Source organism: Columba livia, chromosome 1, assembly GCF_036013475.1.
Source record: "Columba livia isolate bColLiv1 breed racing homer chromosome 1, bColLiv1.pat.W.v2, whole genome shotgun sequence".
In the NCBI taxonomy this organism is placed as follows: domain Eukaryota; kingdom Metazoa; phylum Chordata; class Aves; order Columbiformes; family Columbidae; genus Columba; species Columba livia.
Window position 1 is genome coordinate 58122916 of NC_088602.1, and position 23139 is coordinate 58146054.

Genomic DNA, 23139 nt, shown 5'->3' on the forward strand with positions numbered 1-23139 from the left:
AGGGGGGTGAAAGCTGACAGGTAATCTCTTACCTTTAATACTGAAGCAACCAGAGTCTTGTAATATGTTCAGGGTTTTTTTGGATGTACTTGTTGAAAATGACATGAAGCACAAAATTGTGCCATTTGACCCACGAGTGCCTTTTACACTGTTGCAGGTGTGTGTGCATGTTGCAAACTGTACTGTACCTGTCATTCCAAATTTTCCTACATCTGGAAGTCATTTTAATCTGACATTTTGGGATGGTGGGGTGGGGGGTGTTTTCCCTAGAATTATATTGATCTTCAATGTAATGATAAGTCATATGATGATATGATTTTGGTGTAGCTTGCTGTGAAAGCTCAGCATTTGTTACTTTTTGCCTTTAAGAAACGCTTGCATGCATGTGGTCTTGCAAGTGTTGTATAGAAGATATCTGTGTCAACCTGTACTACAGTTTTTCATATAAAGATCTTTTGGGGAAAAAATATTGATGAAAATAATTGCATTTGCAACACAGCAATGTTGCACTTGACATGTCTCTTGCCATTTGGGGTGGGGTTTGTTTGGTGTTGTATGCTGATTTTATTGGTTTGCTGAACACTGAACCTCTGCTTAGCAGTGATGGTTTTTTAGGGTAGGCCTAGATTGTCTTTCAGATAGATACTAAAAGCAAGGGGGGTTTCTGCGTACTGTTTTATGTGTATTTCATACACTGTATAAACTGTTTCGTAGACGATAGTTTTTACTTGTGTGGTGAAACTTCTTGGGAAAATGCATTTCTTCTTTCACTAATTGCAGCTATAAATAAAGTAGTGGAGAAGCAGATAGAGATGAGTGTAATGTTTCCTGTTGTGATCTTTGAGACAGGATAGATGAATGAGTCATTCATTTAAGTAGCAGAGCTCATAATGAAAGCTTCAAGTAACATTAAATCTTGTCATTGCGTTCTGCCTCTGCTCAGGCTCCTTGTCCCGAGGGTGACAATCCCAGGCTGTCCAGGTCTGCTGCAAGCCATCCCGCTCCAGCAGTCACCTGCTGCTGTTCTGCCTCCCAGCCCCTGCTCCTGTCATAACTTCTGAAAGCCAAACTCTTTATTGTGCAAGGTGGAGAGACCCGACGTTTCTGGCAGCGATGCTGAGATGCGTGCAGTCTCACTGCTGGGGAGGAGGCAGGACTGCTGATCTTGGGAAGGAAGCAGAGAGTGACTGGCTGTTTAGAACAAATGCTTCATTTCTGTGAGTGTGCGTATGTGTGCACTACAAGAATTTTGGCGTGTTTTGCATGCTGCGGATGTTGTAGTACGTGCGGTTGCTGCTTATTTTCAGCTCATGTCTCCACTGCTCTTTTTCCTCTGACGACTGAGTATCACTTTCTGCCCTTGTCTGATCTACAATCACCACCCCCTATAACTTATGCCTCCCACTTTTTCTCACAGAAAAATAATGAGTTCTACTGATTATTTTCCTTATTTCTTCCCACTCCCTCAGCACCAAGCCTTGCTAGCCTCCCCACTCCAGGAGGGGGAAATGAAAATAGCAACAAAATTACTAATTCTTCTGTGGCACCCTCTTATTTGCTGATATTAGTGCTCTGCCATGACTCAGGTTCCTGGGGAGAGGGGTTCAAACCCAACCAGTTGCTGGGACATTACATCTTCCTGCATGAGAATTTAATAACACACCAGTTTTTCAGTTGCATGGAAGTATTTAGAGGAGGCCTAAATACAATTTTCTTATGACTGCATTAGCAAAGAGGAGCTAATTCACTTTTTTATGAAATAAATACTGTTTATTTCTTTATTTCCTGTTGTTAAAAACAAAAGAAGCAAACCAAAACCTTTATTAGCTTAAAAAATAGATCTGCAGAATTAATTGCTTTTGAAGCATAGCATTAAACTGTTGTTTTTATTTGTCTGAGTAATTTGGGGTGCTTTTCTCTAAAACAGTAATAAAAGTAAATCCCACGTTCATGCTGTGTTTAAAGCAACTTTGACAAATTTAAACTGGTAATACCAGGCCTATTTCGTTTCTCTAATAAGATGTTTATTATAAATCTGGAATGCTCCATCTAAGCCTGATTTCCAGCTGAAATCAGGTATGACAGAGCTTCCCATACTCATTGTGTTCTATCTGGTTAGCAGTAATTGTTTTTATTTTTTTTTCTTATTTGCTAAACAGAACTCTGACATTTCCTGGGAAGAGAGTGGGATGGACTTTTGAGAGTCTGTAAAAATCCATATGAGCAAACATGGTTTTAGTATTAACTCATCCCATGCTAAAATCAGAGACGGCATCAAAGTGCTGGAATGATGTTTCTCACTGTTGGGATTTGCCTCCTGTCTGTTCTCTCATACCAGTTTAATCCCTCTCAGTGAAAGCCATGATAAACAAACACTATTTTGCACTTGCTGCAAAGCTGCCTGGTTCATCTCCAGTGCTTGTTGTAGATATACAGGTCCAAGCTCAACAGCTGAGTTGGGCTCTGGGAGCAGCTGTGTTTCAGCAGGGTTGGATCACGCTGCTGCCAAAAGATGTCCTGGAGCTCAGGGCTCAGCAGGAGCCACGAGTGCCTTCTCCAACACCTCCACGAGCAGCAGAGCTGATGGACTTATAACCATCAAGCTCCTGTGAGCTGTCACCTCTCATGGAAAGCAAGAGCTGCAAGCTCTTGGCTCCTTTGAGTGCAACAGGAGCCGAGGCCCAGAGGGCCTGACTTTCACAACATCACAAGATCTCCTGTCAGTTGCTAAACTGTATCTTGCAGCTCTAAGGGGCAGTTTCCAGCAGGTTGTCTTTCATCTCCTGGAGATGCTCTTTGCAAATTTCCCATTCTTGCACAGCATAGGTTGTGGGGTGTGGTTTGTTGTTTTTTTTTTCATAACAGCACTTTGCACACTGACTGCTTTTAATACACTGGTTGCTGGTGCTCTGTTCTGGGGTGCTGTAGTTCTGCTTCATTCTTGTAGACAAGGAGGTGGTTTGCTAATGATTTGCCTGAATTTAGATCCACAGTGAAACTTGGAAGGTGCAACCATGCACTGTGATCGCTGATGCCCTCTCTAATTATAACAAGTATATAGGAATGGTTGTTTTTACTGAAAGATCTAGCCTGACTGAACAGCCAAGTGGGAACACTGCTTTTCCTCGGGCTGGCACATGCTCTCTAACTATGCCACCATGCTTCCCATGTGTGAGAGTCACCATTCAATTCTTAGGATCCATGGTGGTTCAGGGGTGGTTTGGTGCTACTCTGTAAGAGTAAAGGTGGCCATAGGAGTGACAGAAAACATTATTCTTGGACAATAAAAATCAGTTGGCAAAGTTTTGAACCATGGTGCTTCAGGAAACAGTGCTGCTTTGTGTAGACTCAGCAGTCTTTAAAATGATACATCACTTCATAGTCCAGCAAGGCGAATATCTTGATTAATCAGAGCAGTCTTCCTATGGAAATGGGATTTGATTATTTATTATTATGGAAAATGTGTTGGTGCTTTCCATAGTTAAAGTTATTTTGAGTTTGGACAGAAAGCTATATTATCCTGCTTCTAGAGAGATGACATATCTTCTCTCTCTCCACATGAGCGCTTGAGCTAGCTGTTGGCTTTATTTCTCTTTTAATTACACTTCTTTTCTGCAAATTGGAAAAGTTTTCCTGAGGACACCTGGGTTTCCACTTGCGGGAGCATCTTCCTCAGAACTACTCATCTTTACTGCTTTTTCCTACCCTTGTATATTGGAGAACTTGTTCTTCTTCCTTTGTTCTTTCTTTTGGCAGATCACCTCACCTTCTGTTTTCTCACTGTCATCCACTTATTCTTCTGTGAGCTCTGATACTTACTTGCCTCCTTTGTCTGTTCCTCAGCAATAAGGGGAGACCTTATCACTCTTTTCAAAAACCTGAAAGGAGATTGTTGCGAGGTGGGTGTTTGTCTCTTCTCTCAAGTAACAAGGAATAGGATGAGAGGAAATGGCCTCAGGTTGCACCAGGGGAGGTTTAGATTGGATATTAGGAAAAATGTCTTCACTGAAAGGGTTCTTAAGCACTGCAACAGGCTGCCCAGGGAAGTGGTTGAGTCACCATCCCTGGAGGTGTTTCAAAGATGTGTGGACGTGGCACCTAGGGACAAGGTTTAGTGGTGGACTTAGTAGTGTTAGGTTAATGGTTAGACTTGATGATCTTGGGGGTCTTTTCCAACCTAAATGATTCTGTGATTTGTAGGCGTCTTCACTTTTTTTTCTCCTTCCATTTCACATCTTCTTTTCTTAACTTTTCAGGGTCTTTGGAGTACTCCAGACTTATCCTTCAAGCCTGATTCTTCTCTGTTACTTGTTTTCCTTTCGTATCCTAACTTCATGGCAAGATGTTTCCCGTTCTTCACATCCAGGAATCTGCTGTCAAAATTTTCTTGCTTGTCAGATTTGCAAGTTTCAGTATATCCAGCCTTCCCTCTCGTCTCATACCTTTTCATTCCTCATCTAAATTTTTCCTTCATCTTCAGCTATAGCTTTAGTCTTGGAATCTTTTCTTTAGTGAAATCTATTAGATTATATTTTTTACACATACATATTCCAGAGCATGCTTACTAAAGTGTTACTAGTCATAGTAATGGTCTTCTCTCCATGTCCCATCTTCTGCTGCCTTGGCAACCACTTAGATAACTTTTCCTACTGCTGCCCGTAAATACAAATGCACAAAAAAAAAGAAAGAAAATACTCCCAGCAACCTCTTCCACCTTTAAATTAATGTGAAATCTCTACTGTGTTTCTGCTTTGTTGACTTTGTCACTGGCTATTTTATCAATGAGCTTTTGTTAAGGCTAACAAAGTACCTAAATTTACTTTTGTAGGACTTCTTTCACAAGCCTGGTTTATCTGAAGGGCTGAGTTCTTTGTTTCCACTGGAGTAACCTTGCTCAGAAGCTGCAAAGAACTGCTCCTAAATAGCTGGAGTGGGCAGGGAGTTGCATCTGCCTTCAGATTTCTGTAATACTGACTACTATGTTCTCCATATATTCATTGGTGGTGAATAAGCAGCTTTAGTTTACAGTTTAGTGAACCTGCTTAGACAAAGTATTTTGGAGGAGAACAGGCACACAAAATGGTACAGCTGATGGCTTTGATATATTCTTTCTCCTCTCTGGAAGGTAAAACCACTCAGTCCACTGGCTAGGTCCAGATTTCTCCTCTTGGAGATGTTTTTTGCTAGGAACCATTGCAGTGAATATTGCTTTTTCCTTGAAAGGACTCTCTTTTTTCAGACAGCAATCTTGCTTCTGATGAATTTTTAAATATTTAATAAAACAGTTGGTCTGTAGAAAGCACTGTTTGGATTGTCTTTGTATTCTTACATGATGACTGAGGACATTGACAAAGCAGTACTTTGTGTAATACCTATACTTATTTCCAAAGCAGAAAAGGATAGAGGTTTTCAATTTAGCATAGCATTCCCCACAGCACTTATCAGGCTTTACAGTCTTAACATTTTTAATCAGTTGTAAAAGATCCTCTTACTCTGTGATTTATATAATAGACCTTAGCTTTTCTATTTTTGCTTCATTTGACTTCAGAATATTTCTGATGCTATAAAAAAAAAATGACATTTTGTTAATTCTTATTTTCATCTTAAATTTTGCCATATATCAGAGTGGATAAAATTTTAAAGACAAAAAAGATTAGCCAAATCCTTAGAACAAAAGAGACACAGTATTTAATATCAAGCATATTACTGACATTTAATGTGACCCTCTTTCCTCAAAATCATATTGACTGAAATTTTCCAGGGACTGGTCATGTGTTTTGAATTCTCCATCTGCTGGAGAACTTTAATGCTTTCTGAGAAACATTGAACTTTCTGTTCTCTCTCCCTCCCTCTTTTGAAGAGGAATTATAGGAAGAATTATGAATTTTATAAACCTTCACTGGCACTCCAGAAGTTCTTGTTGAGCAGTAGTATAACAGTCCCTGGACTGTTTTGAAAAGTGCTTTCTTGGTCCTTAGTTTCCATTCACTTTCAGGCATCTCTTTTGCTCATCACTGGAATTTCTTCTTCTCCTGTCCAGTGGGTGACACCAACCAAGGGCTGAGGCTCCTCCAGTCGTGTTTCCCAGCTGTCAGTGTTTTCAGTGGGCTGTGCCACTGAGATCAGACATGGGGTAGCTGATGGTGATGTGGATCAGGACTGAAAGCAGGTGGTAGAGAAGGGGTGGCTGCATGGTTAAGCTGTAGTGTTTTGCAGCTCCAACTTAAGCACACAATTATATGTGTTGCTTATGACTGAGTGGCAAAATGTAGGTCAGTTCAAGTCAAAGCAGAAATCTTGGCAGGAGCATATGTCTCATTTATCAGTGATCCTTCTAGAAATTTTGGGCCTAATGCACACTACAAACATGATTTCTTGCTCTCACAACTAGCATCAATATTAATGCAGAGGCAATTGTTTCAGTCTTAGGCTTTTCATAGCAATTGTTTCAGTCTTAGGCTTTTCATAGCAGTTGCTTGAGTTAACTAATTAAAATAAAATCACTTAATTTTAGTGTTTCAGAGTACGGTTGTATGTGTCGGGAAGATTTGGAGACTGATCAGAAATCCATCTTTTCTGTGGCAGACATTGCAGGAATAGTGTGGCCACGCTGGTAGGCTTTAATTACTTGTTGCGTGTGTTTTGACTAGCTTGAAAACTGCTAACCTTCTTTAATTGCTGGGTTTTATTTAGGTCTTCTGAACAAGAGGCTGAGTATAAATAAGTGAAGCTCATAATTATACCTGTTTTGTCTAACTCAGTCTTAACAGACAGCAACCTTGCCTGCTCATAGGGTCCTATCAAGCCAGAGGAGCAAAGAGGGTATTACTTTCAGGAAGTTAAAACAAGTACACATTTAGGGTGATATGTCTCCTTTGATAACTCTTGGGTTGCTGTTTTATTATTGCTTATTATTAATATTTTCCTGAAATCTGTAAATTCAGAGTTACCTGCAACGAAGAGTTTGCTACTAATACTTGAAATCAGAAAGTGGGAAAATAAAGGACTGTTGTTTTCTAAAGATAATGTTTGCATTTAAAAAGCTGATACAATCATGCCTTTAATTTCCTCATTACACATTACATACTAATCCTCAGAGCCTGCATTTTTGGTTGCTGAGAAGAAGCATTATTTCACAGATGCAACTACATTCGGGGCAAAGATTTAGGAGCCATAAGGCAGTGTCTTTACAACAGATTAAATAGAGAACCTTGTATCGAGAGGCTTGTGCACAATCTGGACAGTTGGCAACATAAAGGAAAAATTTGTTTACAAGTGTATGGTAAGAGCATTTTAACTTACAACAACTCAGCAGATGATGCAGTTGCTAGGTAATGTCTTTCATTTCTGGTAAAAGTCTTGAGGTGAAAGCTAATCAATAAGGTAGACACAGTGTGATGTCATTTGTTGCCATGGTTTCTGAATTTTGCAGTCTGTTATCTGCAAATAATATTGATGGTTGCTATGCAGTTGAACCTTTTCATATTGTTGTTTTTCCATTATAAAGCTCTTTAATCTTGGCTAAAGCTTCAACGAGCAGAGTGTCTAGGAGTTTAAATGTTGCAATAGATAGGCTTGTATTGCAACCCTAAAATATCTTGAAATTTACTACCTAATAAACAACAGGCATCAGCAGGAAGTGAACAAGGTTAACATTTTGGTGATTAAACTTCCACAAAGCAGTTGACATTTTCTACTAAATTAATCTGCAAATTAAATATCTCTGTGGAATTAGTGCTATGACTCATTACATGGCAGATCATGTAAAAAAGGGTAAGCAGTCAATCCTCTGGATGATAAGGCAGTCAAATGTATAAAGCTTTAAATGGCTCAAAAGCCATCACAGCTTCTTGAACAATGTCCTTATGTTTCCTGTATTTTTCGTTGTTGGATTTTGCTTCTTTATTGTGTTTGGGTTTTGCTATCAAATGTTTTATAGGAGCTTCTGCTGGACAGACTGAAAGGGAAACGAGACTTATTTTTCCTGATAGCTGTCAAGGTGAAGGAAAATCATTCTCAAGGCAGGTCCTTTAAATCAAACACAATACTTAATGTTTCATATTCTGTGGCGAAGATGTTAGTTTTAGTAGAATGCCATGTATCCTTTGCTTAATTTATTGTCATCTCTTTACAGCAGTTTTTCTTGATAGTTTGAGTTATTGAAATAATTTTGGAGGGAAAGAAAGAAAAAGAGATGAAAAGATGGAGCTCTGTGGAAGCTAGAGGGTGATCTAAAAGCATGGAGTGATCTGAAAGATAAGATGATTTGCAGAAGTACAAAATGTTCTGTACCCCACAGTGAAACATTTTAAAGGAGGGGAGGGCCCGATGGTCAAAGTTGAAATATGAAAAAGAAAAAAAAAAGTAGAGAGAAAAGCAGAAAAGAAAGAAGCTGAGGGAAAAAAGAGGAACTATTTTTATTGGGGTGAGAGAAGAGGGGAGGGGAGGAAGGGTAGTAAAAGAAAGCAGATGATGGCTTGCTGAATACTAGGATTTTTACATCTTCAGAGTGACATTTGCCATGGTGTCTACTTTGTCTTTTTTTCCTCAACAGATTCTTTCTCCTCCCCCTCTTCCATTTCTACTGTTTTCTGCCTTAACAACACATTTCTTTAGAAAGTATTTTGCCACCTTCTTTTATGTCTTCTTCACACATCTCTCCTCTGTATGGTGACATTGACTATCACATTTCTTTCGAACGCAGAAGTAATTGCCTTCATAGTCCTACTTGTCCCCTTAATATAGTGAGTGAATTGTCAAGGGTGTGCCCCCAAGGGGGGACCTGAGGAAGATATCACCAGGAAAAGTGAGGCATATGGTTAAAATCTGGCTCTTGCAAAGTAGGCAGGGGTGTTCTCGATGACTCCTCTTCTGGAGCTCCTCTAGAAATTCCCTCTTGGCTGTGCAGAACACAATAGCAGCCTTCAAGGAGCGCATCCTCAAAGCACTGCTGCTGAGAGGAGGCAGATGGAGGAGACATGCCGGCTTGGTGATGATAGCAGATGTCAACAAGTTAACAATCTGAAAAGCCAACAAGTAGCACAGTAATGCTTCTTACCCAAATGTTTAAAGAGAGGGAGGAGGAAAAAAAATAAAAAAAAAAAAAAAAATGAAAAGCAACCTAGAAAAGAAGATACAAATCAGTAGCTCTGATCTGCAAGAGCTGTAAAAGACTATCTGATGCTAAATCTGTAAAGTGGTGCTGTTGAGTAGATTTATCTAAAGAAGTATTTTGCTATTAGGTTGTCACAAAGGAAGAGCATTTACTTCAGATGCCATATGCCAACTGTGCAATTAGGCTTCCAGTCATACATGCCATGTGTACTAAAGCGGGGGGCAAGTCTGAGCCATTTGCAATTACTGTTGCGTAACGCTTGCTTTTACAATCCTGGATATTCAGTTGCTTGTGCTGTGGTGAAAGTTCTGTTGTTTGGAATAACATACTTACAGATTATTTCTCCAGGGTTTTTATTGTAGGGTTATTTTGTGTGTTTGTTTTTGTTGTTGTTTGTTTGTTTGTTTTTTCTTCCTTAAGGAAAAACTAATTTGTCAGACCTTTTTAATAGTCTTTCATATGACAAAGCATTTCCATTTTAAAAAGGATTAAAAGAAACATACATTTCCTGCCTGAGAAAAAACCTACACAAATTATTATATCAGGGACAGCTTGGTGCTTTGTACTAGTGAGCAACTTCATAAAATATACGATGGAAAATCTCAGGCAGCTTTAACGAAAGAATTTCTTATTTTGTGAATTTCTGATGTTTTTCTTAGGCCAAACTTTTATACCACCAGCCATTGCAAGACACTGAGTGTAGGTGATGAGCAGACATGGGACTTTATCTTTTCCTGAAGGAACAGGGTAAGAGAAGCTGTACACAGCAAAGTCCCCAGAGCCACTGTGACACTCCTTGTGTAGCACAGAATCACATTGTCATCTTGGTTGGAAGAGCCCCTCAAGATCACCGAGTCCAACCATTAAACCAACCCTGGCACTAACCCATGTCCCTGAGAACCTCATCTCCCTGTATGTTCAACCTTTCCAGTGATGGTGACTCCACCACTGCCCTGGGCAGCCTGTTCCAATGCTTCATAAGCCTTTCTACGAATAATTTTTTACTGATATCCAATTTGAACCTTACCTGGGGCAACCTGAGGCCTTTTCCTCTCTTCCTATCACTTGCTACTTGGGAGAAGAGACTGACACCACTTGTTCTCTACCTCCTCCTAGCATCTGCCCTTAAGTTTCCACCAGGTACTCACCTTGTAAAGCCTTTCAACCTGTTCCCAGCCCTTTCACATGTGGCTGTGATGTTCCGTGTAGCAAGGGATGGCCCAGTGTCACTGAGTACTTCACACGGATTTGGAGTAGGTTTTTCAAACACAATATGGAAATGAAAATAAAAACAGGTGTGGCAACATAAGCAATTAGTGAAAGTATCCTGGTCTTCGAAGCCACATGTGGACCTAAGCTGAGATAATGCAACCTGGAAGAAAAAGTCAACAGCTATAGATACAAATCTTCTATGTGTGTAATATTTGTAGTTCTATGATGATAGTTAATTGATTACAGTTATTTCAAGCCTGTTTATAGAGATGATGCAGTTATTGCTGTTGAGAAGTACCTAGTAAGACTAAGGAAAATACAGATATGTAACTCAATTATGTGCTTTAGCTACTGTTGTTGCTATTTAAACAAAAATCTCAGAGCTTGCTGCTGAAAGGTCAGTTCGGTGTACAAAATTATTGAAAAAAAAAAAGGGGTTCAAAAATCTCAAGTTTGGAAGTTACTTTAGACTTATTAAAGCAATTTTAATTTCATTTTATGTCTGTGTGATTCAGCTATGCTCTTCTCTGGAGCTTTTATATTTTTATTTTAGGTCTTGGGTCAGTCATGCTTCAAATAATCTCTTTTTATGAATAGACTTAAGGCATGTTTGTTTTCTCTGTATTGATTTAGAGACAGAAAGTTAGTTCCCAACCCAATCCAAACAAGTAGTTCTCCTTGTAGTGGTTGCAGCATACTTTTTCTTTTGTATGAGGGGATAAATGCACAATTTTATTTTTCATGGTGTACTGAAGAAAAAAAATTCCTTGTTGCTTGAATCTTGTGAGGAAAACCTGATTTTCACCAGAAGATTTCCACAAAAACAATAGAGCGATCCTGCACATACTAAGAAAATAAGTAGTTCATGGTTCTTGTAGCTTCAGTTAAACCACAACATCATCAATATGCCCATCTAATGTTTCAAATGTGAGGAGGTTGTGTACAAGATGTCCTCTCCTGGGCTGGTGGCTTTCTGTCTTTCCTGCAAAGCCTCATGAGGCGCAGAGCACAGCAGAGCCAGGACAACACACTGCTGATGCATCTCATGCAGCCTCTGCTCCTACCGCTCTACTGCTCACCAGGAATGGACCAACGTTGGTACCTGCGATAGAGGTCAGTGTGTTGCGATGAGCAGCATCATGCTCTTTCCTCACTCTGCAGCTACAGCAAAGTGCCCTGTACAGAGGAAAAAACACATTTAAGGGCTCTAGTGTTCTACATTTCTCTGAGATGGTAAAATATCACTTCAGTGCAGAAAAGAGTGTTGAAGTCCAGCAGGAGAACTGATTTTTTTCATGTGGTGTTGAACTGCTTTTGCTGAAGATTTAGCACTGGCATTATGCTAGCCCAACCAGCTGTTATGTCACAAATCTTCAGAAACATTGGAGCACTGGAGACAAACAGAACTGTACTGTCACAAGTTCATATAGCTTTTTTAGAAGAGAAAAACTTTTTTTCTCAATATAACTAGAGGATGCAGATGACATTATTTATATATTACAACTAGAACATTGCTCATGATTGCCCCAAATCCTTGTAAACTAATCCTCAGATTTGCATGGTTTCTGTGAGATCAGCCAGATATTCAGGTGTGTAAAGAGGTTCTAAGGATATTTTTGCACATGCTAAAATACTTGCAAAGGTTCTTCTCTTTTTCCAGCACCTTGTAAACCATCCAACCAACCAGATCCAAGATTTACCAGCATTTTAAAAGCCAAAGATTCCTCCACATATAAGACAGAGTTATTTTTTGTTTAGCCAGCACAGTATTTTTATATGAAAAAAATATTTTTATTTATGAATATCCATTCTAGCTGTGGGAAGCCATTCCGAGCCATTTGGATAAGAAGACACACAAAATAAACCGTGTGTGCCCACTGAGGAGTCAATATCTGTTTTCTGTTTGTGTTTATAAATTTCTCCACATTGATCAAGCTCAGCTGGATTACACTGCTCTGAATGCCTCAGACTGAGCAAGGCATGGTGAGATTGTCCATCCTATTTTTGGCAAGCGCTGCACTTTGGTTGCCCATTTTGTGGTACTGTTTATTCCCTTTAACTGTTACTTTTTCCCTCTACTACTCAGTCAGTGAATTTTCCTTTTCTTTACCTGAAGCTGCTGCATCCTATTTATTACTTCTTTAAGTCACAGCTGCTTCACCCCACCTACTATGTCACTTGAAACTTTGTGATCTTCTGTACAAGTCTTCCCATCCTGCTTCTGTAATTTGCCATTTCTGAAAGTTATTTTAGATCATCTTTCCCATCCAGCATGAAATGGGTTCTGCTGGCAGAAAGACACAGAAGCTTTGCTGAATGTGCTCAGGTTGCCTGAGATGATTGCTTGATAACAAAGAAACTGCCAATTCTGATAGGTAATGCTTTCACATGTTAAACCCGGGGCAGAAAAAGTCCTTCCTAAAGGCAGATTTCCTTCTATTTATCACTAGCCTGAAACATCATCTCTCCCAGGTACTCATGAACTTGGTTTGCTTTTACCATAATCTCAGTGCAATTTCGCACAATATTCCTTACAGATTAAAAAACAAACAAACAAAACAACAAAGAAACCCACAACAAAACAATTGTTTGCTTTCACTTGGAAGATAAAAATTCAGCACCATGCACAGAAAAATCCCTTATGTTGTAGAGTTATAGACAGGAAAACACAATTAAGTACATTTTATTATATTCAGTGTTTATTTTTACATCGAAAGCTATTGCTATTTCTTTCTGATATTTTTGCCAGCAATAACAAGGTAAAAATGTTTTATTATGCAAATTATATACTTCTAGCACAGTGTTTTAAAAAATTACCTGTATAAAGAGACTTTCAGACAGTCTGTATAGGCAGCTGGAAATTGGTTTGAATGCATGCAGCTAATGGTCACAGCAATTTGCATGGGAATAGGTTTAATGTAAGTCTAGGCACTGTTTACTTTAGTTAGGCTTTCATAAATGTTGGACAAGCGGAAAGAAAAAATGCTATAGTAAAAGGTGAGTAAAATCAAAAGCTGAATGCTTAAGGCATGGATTTTTAGAATTCTAGAATTAGTTATCTAACAAACTTATATGTTTTAATTAGATGTGACACTTCAATTCCCTTTAAAAACAAAAAAAATGTTCTCTTTTTTCAGTCTTCAAGTAACACTTATCAATAGTAAGCTAATACTCCTATTGATATCAATGGGAAGAAACAGTGCAAGGAAATATTAAGACTGCAGACAAATAAATGTCTTGTATAATTATTTTATTTTGGGGATTTTGCATTATAATAAGTAGGTTAAGCTTTTCAATGCTAATAGCTAATAGAACGTGCATCATAAAGCTTCCTTCATCTGAAGTCATCAGACGATGAAATTTACTGTCCCTGTTTAGCGGCGAGGAGAGAAAGCCACTTGCTATAAAATGTCTGAGGTGAACTTGTTTCTTTTTACTCATGAAGTGTACCTCTTGCACAGATGGTTGAGAAGGTAGAAAATATTATAGTTCTTCTGTGTTTAATTGTTTCTCTATGCCCTGGAATTTAAAGAGAATTTAGGATGTGTTTGGCAGCAGCTTTCCCTCTATAATCAGGTTGCTATGGTAAACCTATTATTCTAGACAAAGAAAGGGTATGTTTAGTAAAGTGCTGATCCCTTTTCAGTATAATGTGAACTTCAAATTACTTTTGAATGACTGAATTTGTATAGTAAGTCTTTTATCACAATAACTAACAGTAGAAGGTCACAGAATAAGTTGTGGCTTCTGTTACTTCAGTAGCAGATGCATCTGACAAAGTAGGAGAATGGCCGAAGCAAGCTCACCCTGCATATATCCCGGTTTACAGAACGTTGTTAATTTTGTGTTTATCTCTATGGTGATAAAATGAGACTTTGACGTTTACATTTGCTATACCTTATGCAGTTAGCTATTCAAAAGCAAAAAGGACTTTAATTCTGTGTTAAATTACCTCCATAGAGTGAGCCCAGTTTACATAATGTAACCAAAATCTCAGTGCTTTTGGAGGTAAAATATGCTCTTTAAACCAGTACAAAGTTGCAATTATTTAGTGCCACCACTAAATTCACTTTTCATGTTTCTAGTGCTGATTTTGTCACATTTGTAAAACAACTAATGAACTAATAATTTGAGTATCAGTTTCAGCAGCAGTGTACTAAACTTCTAGAAATATATCTTTGAATATTGAAAAGTAAAGAAATAGCACAGAGAATTCATGCTTACTGAGTGTTCTCTCCATTTTCAATGCACTTCCAGTTCTTCTGAAGTCTGCAGTTAAATGATCTAAATCATACCCTGATCTGAGGTGGGAACCAGCCAAAATAAAATACGAGGCAGAGGTATAAACAGGGGATTTGGGCTTTTTGAATGTATGTGTTGTTGTTTTATTCACTAGCTAAGACGAGAAGACTGAGAACAGTAGGGCCTAAATCCCCTTTGTGCTTGATTCTGAGAAGAAAACCTGAGCTTGTATCTCTCATATGACAAAAATGTGCCCTGTCTGCCAAGGGATGGGTTTTCCTCAGTTGTTTTGCCAGTCAAACTGTTGCACATTAACTAAAATGAATAAATAATAATTGCAGCAGGGACCGGTGGGAACCTGCTCCCATTCCAGTGCAAGTGCCCAGCCCCTGGGCTCTCTGGTCATTCAGACTTATTAAATTAAGCCTTACAGAAGATAATGCTTAATTACAGAACATGCAGGAGCCTCATTACAGAACCTTCCTTTGCCTGTCCCTCTGGAGGATTTTCCATCTCTGCTGACTCGTTTCTTCCAAGTAACTTGCTTAAACTGATTTTATTGTCCTTCAGGCATCCTCCTTATTATAGCATTAGCTGGCCAGAATACCACCGTTAAAGATTTTTCTTTCATTTATTATATAGAGTCTTCACAACAGGTGGGTCCTGTTCATGAGGTACCTGTCTATCTACAAGTGACAGTGCTTTGCAACACTATGTGACATTTTTGTAAAAGTAGCAAGGTTGTCTGAGGTAGATGCATAGAAAGAGACTGTGAGAGGCACAAATAGTGACAACTTGGACTCATGAAAGGTCTCTGTATATTTAAGTACTAAGAAATGATTTTGTTCCAATTTCTACTGTAACTGTCCTTGGCAAATAATTATAGCTTAGAAAATGCAGGCAAGTAACATCAATCATTCTCTAATAATAATATCTTAAATATTGACAGGATTACCACATAAAACCGTAGTTTGTGATGTGATAGATGTACTTTGTATAAGTTTCTTTCCTGGAATGAATATCCTCCTATAACTGCCAATGCAAAATTGTTTTAAAATAATGAAGTATTTGCTGTTAATTCTCTCAGCATATCTTTTTTTGTGATTCTTTCACTTTAAGTTGATAATAAAATGTCCTCCTAGATTGAATACTGGCACACAGAATGTCAGCTTGAAACCACAGTGTACATTGATGGCTGGGAAGATGAAGACTATGGCAGCTGTAAAATGAGCTGGGAATTTTTCCACAAGTAATAAGATCCTTGCCTATTGCAACTTAATTAGACTGTTTTTTTTTTTTTAAAAAAAACAAATGCAACAAATTCAGGTTAGAAGTTGAAAGATAGATTAACAATGATCTGGCAGTATGTTGGTCTAAAAGGTTTTATTGTCACAAAACCTACAGTTAGAAAAGCCCCACTAAGGTTCTCCTTAACAGTCCTTTCCCATTCTGCAAAAACTTTCAGTAAATGCTGAAAAATTATTGTGCGTGCTGAACTGTTTGAACTGAAAGGCTGCACTTGGAGGATTTCCTTTTCTTTGTAGCTATAGTTGCTCTAACTGCAAATTTGGGTTCTACGGTCAGCAGAACAGTGTCCAGGACCAGGTTGGGTCTCACTGCTGCTGTGGCCCATTTAGATTGAGAGGAACAGGCTTTTCTGCATCCTAATCCATGTCTCTGGTGGCCATTTTTTACACACAGTATATTTTCTCAAGACTATCAAATTAATCATTTTGATCCACAGTTTGTGTCAGTCTTAGAGCATTCTCACAGCAGCATTGCATTAAAACAATTTAAAAAAATATGGAGTCAAACACTCAGAAGTTAGGAAACAGGAAAACCAAGGTTACCCCAAACTGAGTCTGTCTCATATGTACAATGTAAAGCTGTCCTTGATCTTATTTTTTTTCACATATGACCCTTTAATGCTCACTGCTCTGAGGGTTTTGGAGTGGAAGATCTATGGGAATTCGGCTGAGTGTATTCCCCCGTTAAGCTCTGGGGAGTTCTCCTGTTAAAGGGTTGGTGAAAGTCAAGACTCTGAGAGAGGTTGTGCTTTCAAATTCTGTTTCCTCAGGTCTAGACTAGAAAAATTATGGGGATTTTTGCTTTCCAAATGCCTGACAGGGTGTTTGAAGAATAATGTTTGTACATGAATAGAGGGCATCTTAGGTAGTCCTGTGCAGAGACTGTTTAATTCTATTCACATTAATTTTGGAGTTTCTGAGGTATGTGCTAAATATTTTAGATCAATTGGAGAGGTCGATTATGTGGTTAAACATGTGCAAAGTTGAGATAAAAAAACATACAATGCCAATATTTGCTTATTGTTCTTGTTTCCACCAAGACACAACAGAAGTATACTTTGCTTCTGGTGTTCATGGAAGAGGGATAGTTTTGTTTTGGTTTGATTTGTTTTAATAGTGTTTTTGTGCATACTTTAATTCATACAGAGTGACTTGTAGTTTGTCTTTAGAGGTTAGGGCGTAGAATAAGTGTGATTATTTAATTTCCTTTATTTTGCTTTACTGAAATCATGACTGTAACAATTGTTTATTTCTTACAGGGAGGTGTGAATGTGGCCAATGCACTTGTTTCCCTCCAGGAGACAACAGAGTCCATGGCAAAAACTGTGAATGTGATGATCGACAGTGTGAAAATGCAGACGGCGATGTCTGTGGGGGTATGCCTTCACTTAACGTAGTATAATTAATATAAATCTTGACAGTTCATAACTTTCTGTTCCCTCTCATTTTATAACATGGTGTCACTCTAGATTAGTTACAATAGATTATAGATTTTTGTTAGAAATAATCTATATAAATATTGAATGTTAGTGAATATTTATTTTCAAGCTTCAGAAACAGTAACAATGAAGTAGATTAAATATACCTAATAGAATAAACCTAAGTGATTGACTATATCCCAAATTCCACCAGTGTTAATTAGAGAAAAATACAAACATTTGAAGGAAAACCTGAAAAATTAGGTTATTTTACTTTGGGTTTAGTAATTTTGCACTGGTGTTTGGTTGATGTTTTACTGAGAATGTTTTTTTACCTAAAGTTAATAATGACCAGCAATGTTTTTGAATATTTCATGTTCTCTGACAATGGTATGTCTGTTTTCTAAAAAAGTAGTAAAAATATATTACAAAAGAATCAAAAATACTTGAGCTACATTATCATAGTCATTTTACATGTAGACTTTTTATTTTAATGTTGACAGTGAAAACCTCACTTGTCGATTTTTCAGTCATGTGTGCTGGTGTTAAGCAGTATGTCAGGTTAGTTTTTAGATATGTAAATGCATACACAGCATATGGTATTTTAAAAACAGGTGAGTAGCATTCAACTCAAATGCTCTCTTTCTAGATTTTATTCACTTTATTTTTAAATTTACTCTTTGATTCTTAATACTAACAAAGCAGTTTATATGAACAATGACACATTTAATGATATTCCTTATTTCTTTGTAAGAAAAAAACCCTATTGCTTCATAATCTTTGTGTACATGAAAAATCTGACTACAGGGAATATTTCTTCAAAGTCTCTGTGTGCAGAATATAGGCACACATGGAAAATTCTAATTCAAATGTCTAACTGGCCATAGTAATAGTTGATAACATTCAGTGTAATCCAATAATATGAATGTGTAGATAAAGAAAGATTTGGAATTTAATTTTGTTTGAAGGACATGAAAGCAGATAAAAGCACTGAGAAGCTGGGCCATATTTATTACAAATTAAGTAGTCGGGAACCAATATCTCTTCCCTTTGTGTCATTCATATTTTACATTATTTGATGACAATGCTTCAATGTTAATACTGCTAATTTTATTGCACATTTTTAAAAATTGTAGAAAAAAACGTCAGTTTTTTCTTATTAGGAAGGATACAGTGATAATATTAATTTTCGTTGCTGGCTAGAGCACCTCAGACTCAAATGAATAATCACCTCAACACCTGAGCCAGTGTCCCATTTTTTACTGTGGAAGAGACACTCCACCTGAATAATTTCCACCCTTTAATCTTAATAGCCTTGTCCAAAGAGAAGGGCAGAAAATAATTGATTACTTTAGAACTCATATTCTTTAAGTTTATTTTCTATTTTTATTTCAAAATTTGGAAAGGAAACCCAGCTCATGAACTTATGAATCAGTTGCAGTCTCAAGCAAGCTCAACTTCTCCGCTTCCATTCCAGCTGCCAGTTTAGTTGTGAATGATTCTCTGCAGGGAAAAGGAGTTATATGGGAAAACACAATTCAAGTGACTGTGCCCTGTTTGAAATTGCACTGCACAGCATCTCTTAACAGGACTTCAAAAGCCCCACCCTGTGATTTTTGCTCTTCCAGAGAGCTGAGTTTATTCCTAGTTCTTTCCCCAAACCTGTAGAATAAGCGCCAAATCAAGAATCCTATTGTCCTGGTCTTTCTTGTAAGAAAAGGGAGAGGAGGAAGCATGGCACAAGGTGATGATTAAATCCACCAGGATCTGAGCTGAACTCTGAAGTGCCTCAAGGGAGACTAGAACATCTCTGCACATTCACAGTTCTCTGAACTTGGTGGGGTGAAGCTGGTCTCTAGAGTTTTGGTCTTGCCAGTCAGAAGTCATGCCACTGCTAATACCATCCTGTAAAATTTGCTGGATTTCTGTAGTACATCTGTTTGGATTCTGGTGGTAAATCATTGGCTGTTTACTTTTTCATATTCTTGATATTGTGTTTCTTGTTCTGTCTGTTATATTTCTAAGTATAAGTTGAGATTTTTTTTTTTTATTATTATTATTCTAGATGTGGTTGTCATTTACTGCTTGAAGCATGCTCCTATACTATTTTTATTGCATTATTCCATTCACTTTCATTCTTTTACAGTTAAGAACTGGTTTTCCTTTGCTCTGTTTCTGGTCTTATGCCACACAAGTGTTTCCTTGTTTACACTTCTCTAGTTCTTGCATATGAAGTGCACTGAAATTAAAATTAACAAGCATAGATGTCTTACTAATCATTCAGTTCTCTTTCTTACACCACTTTTCCTTCTCTTGGCTGCTGGAGCTCTGGAGTACATCCTCTCTTTTCCCGTCTCTCTCCTTTTTTTTTTTTAATTGCTGGCAAATCCTGAAATCTTATTTTCTTTGATCATCTGGTGTCCATCTGTGCTTCTGATCCACCTGCCTCAAGAGGTCACCCCCCCACCCCCAGTAACTTAAGACAGCAGCTATCTAGGTGTAAGTGCTAAGTACAGGAATGTTTCTCTTCAAAGAATCCCTCATCAATTGTAGCTTGCTGTTTGCTCACCATTTAACAAGTTATCCTCTTCAGATCCTCAGTAGACTGTGATGTTATTGATAGCTTCAACCCTCCTCTTTAGTAACTGTCAGATGTTTTGCTTGGCTACCACTTTCTATCCTGATAACATTTGAATGTTTCCTTTGAGATATAGTATTTCCCATATCTCCCTTTTTAGGAAATTCTACAAATTTTATTTTCCATTTTGCAACTTACCTAATCACAGAACGTCTCTCATTAATTTTGCACTAGTGGTACACATCTCTTCTCCTTTTGGGTTTGTCCATCTCAGCCTGAACCTCTTGACACCTCTTGCTGAACTGCTTATCACAGTATCACAGTATGTTTCGGATTGGAAGGGACCTCAGAAGATCATCTAGCCCAATCCCCCTGCCAGAGCAGGAATGCCTAGATGAGGTCACACAGGAACATGTCCAGGTGGGTTTTGAATGTCTCCAGGGAAGGAGACTTCACAGCCTCCCTGGGCAGCCTTTTCCAGTGCTCTGTCACCCTCACTGAGAAGAAGTTTCTTCTCAAATTTAAGTGGAACCTCTTGTGTTCCAGCTTGATCCCATTACCCCTTGTCCTATTATTGTTTGCCACCGAGAAGAACCTGGCTCCATCCTCATGGCACTCACCTTTTATATACTTATAGACATTAATAAGGTCCCCTCTTAGTCTCCTCTTCTCCAAATTAAAGAGACCCAGCTCCCTCAGCCTTTCTTCATAAGGGAGGTGCTCCACTCCCTTAATCATCTTTGTTGCCCTATGCTGGACTCTCTCCAGCAGTTCCCTGTCCTTCTTGAACTGAAGGGTCCAGAAATGGACACAATACTCCAGATGGGGTCTCACCAGAATGGAGTAGAGGGGAAGGAGAACCTCTCTCTATCTACTAACCACCCCCCTTGTAAAATACCCAAGGATGCCATTGGCCTTCCTGGCCACAAGGGCACAGTGCTGGCTCACGGTCATCCTGTTGTCCACCAGGACCCCCAGGTCCCTTTCCCCTACACTGCTCTCTAATATGTAATTTCCCAACCTATACTGGAACCTGGGGTTGTTCCTGCCCAGATGCAGGACTCTACACTTTCCCTTGTTAAATTTCATCAGGTTATTCCCCGCCCAACTCTCCAGCCCGTCCAGGTCCCGCTGGATGGCAGCACAGCCTTCTGGTGTGTCAGCCACTCCTCCCAGCTTAGTGTCATCAGCAAACTTGCTGATAGTACACTCAATTCCCTCGTCTAAATCGTGAATGAATATATTGAATAATATTGGCCCCAGTACTGACCCCTGAGGCACTCCACTAGATACTGGCCTCCAACTAGACTCTGCACCATTGACTACCACTCTCTGGCTTTTCTCCTTAAGCCAGTTTGCAATCCTTCTTATTCCTTCCTTGCTCCTTCTCCTCTTTTTGTTCCTCTTTTCTACCATTATTGCTACCTAGGCAGTCATTGTCAAGACATAAACCCTTGCTAGTACCTTTGGCTTCAGAGAATTTTAAGCTGGACTCTGTGAATGTGCAGGGTCTGACAGTGAGCACTTAGTGCCTGTAAAGCAGAAGGAAGGAAGACCAGCATTTTCAGATTAAATGCATGCTGAAATGAGAAATGTGAATGACAGCCTAAATGATTTGAATAAGAATTGTTACTGGCCTTCTCTGACCAGCAGAGATTGATTAATAGCTTACTTTCCAGACCAGCTGTTTATGCAGTAGTGGAAAGACATGAGGCGAAAGATATGACAAATTAGGGTACAACTGAGTGAGACCCTATTACCATGTTTCTGCATGATTGTAGTGAGTCATTCCCTTATAAATTCAGCTGTCCATCATTGCAGTATCAGGAATAGAGACATTACGTCCCCACAGAGACAGAGGTTGCAGGAGGACTCGATATCTATTTCATGGCACTCTGCTATTAGAAATGGATTCATAGAATTATAGAATCGCAGAATCATAGAATGGCTTGTATTGGAAGGGACCTTTAAAGATCATCTAGCTCAACCCTCCTGCCATGGGCAGAGACATCTTTCACTAGGTCAGGTTGCTCAAAGCCCCGCCCAACTGAACCTTGGACACTTTCAATGATGGGCGCTCCACAACTACTCTGGGCAACATGTTCTGATGTCACAACACCCTTATAGTAAACAATTTCTCCCTAATGTCCAATCTAAACCCTACCCTATTTCATTTTCAACCAGCACCCCTTGTCCTGTCACTACAGGACTTGGAAAAAATCTTTTTCCATATTTCTTATAAGCCCCCTTTAAGTACTGAAAGGCTTTAATAAGGTCTCCCTGGAGCCTTCTCTTCTCCAGGCTGAACAATCCTAACTTTCTCAGCCCTTCTTTACAGGAGAGGTGTTCCAGCCCTCTGACCATTTTTTGCAGCCCTCCTCTTGACCCGTTTCAACAGGGCAATGTCTTTCTTCTACGGGGAACCCTAGAACTGGACGCAGTACTCCAGGTAGGGTCTCATGGGAGCAGAGTAGAATCACCTCCCTTGACCTATTTGCCAGGTTTGCCAGCAAAAGTTCTTTCTTGGCACAGCTATGTCACCGATGTACACCAGGTTTGATATTTACTTATCTTGTATCCTGGTGAGAAATATTTCTCTCTCTCCTCTGACGTTATGGCTGTACTGCTAGCCACAGAAGTGTCCTGAGATTTCAAGTGTTATTTGTTCCCCTACTGTGTCCAGTCATCACTGTGTTGACTGTTGTCCATTATGTTCCGTTCCCTTTCAGGATTCAGGGCAGACAGGCAACTAGAATTCAGGACAACAGGAAAGATCAATTTGAAATTGATTCCATAATGCTCTTAACTCCACACATTTTGATTTGTTCTCTGGACCATTATTCTCTTAACTGTGAGTTCTTGTCATAGAAAAGTAGCAATATTGAAGGAATAGAACAGAAGCCCTTTTGGGTCCTCTGCATGCTACTGGCTGGTGCAGGATTATGTTGTTTGAAAACACTACAATAAAAATAAACCCAACAGAAATAGTAAAAAAGTGGTTGTATCTCCACACAAGTTCTTGACTTGAGTTACTAGCAAGGTTGAACTTCATAATAGGCAACTCATAAGCAAAGCCCTTACATATTTCTAGGGATGCTCCCGTTTTGGTTTATGCAAGTATTTCAGTCTGTGCTTCATATAGTGGGCCACCAATTAGATAATAAACTTTGATAAGACCTTTTAATATTTAGTAATTAAAGTCTGCACTGTTCTCAACACTAAGAAACAACTAAGCCTCTGGTCATCCCATTAAGCCAGTTCTTTGGT

The 23139-nt window shown here is 38.8% G+C and overlaps 1 protein-coding gene across 1 annotated transcript in view; it reads left to right on the plus strand.

Annotated features, from left to right (window-relative positions):
* Window positions 1-23139, plus strand: part of ITGBL1 (integrin subunit beta like 1) — a 142477-nt gene that overhangs the window by 103006 nt on the left and 16332 nt on the right. Inside the window, exon 8 of the mRNA XM_021280694.2 lies at window positions 17136-17252. Coding sequence (XP_021136369.1) covers window positions 17136-17252 — 117 coding nt within the window. The remainder of the gene's footprint in view (window positions 1-17135; window positions 17253-23139) is intronic.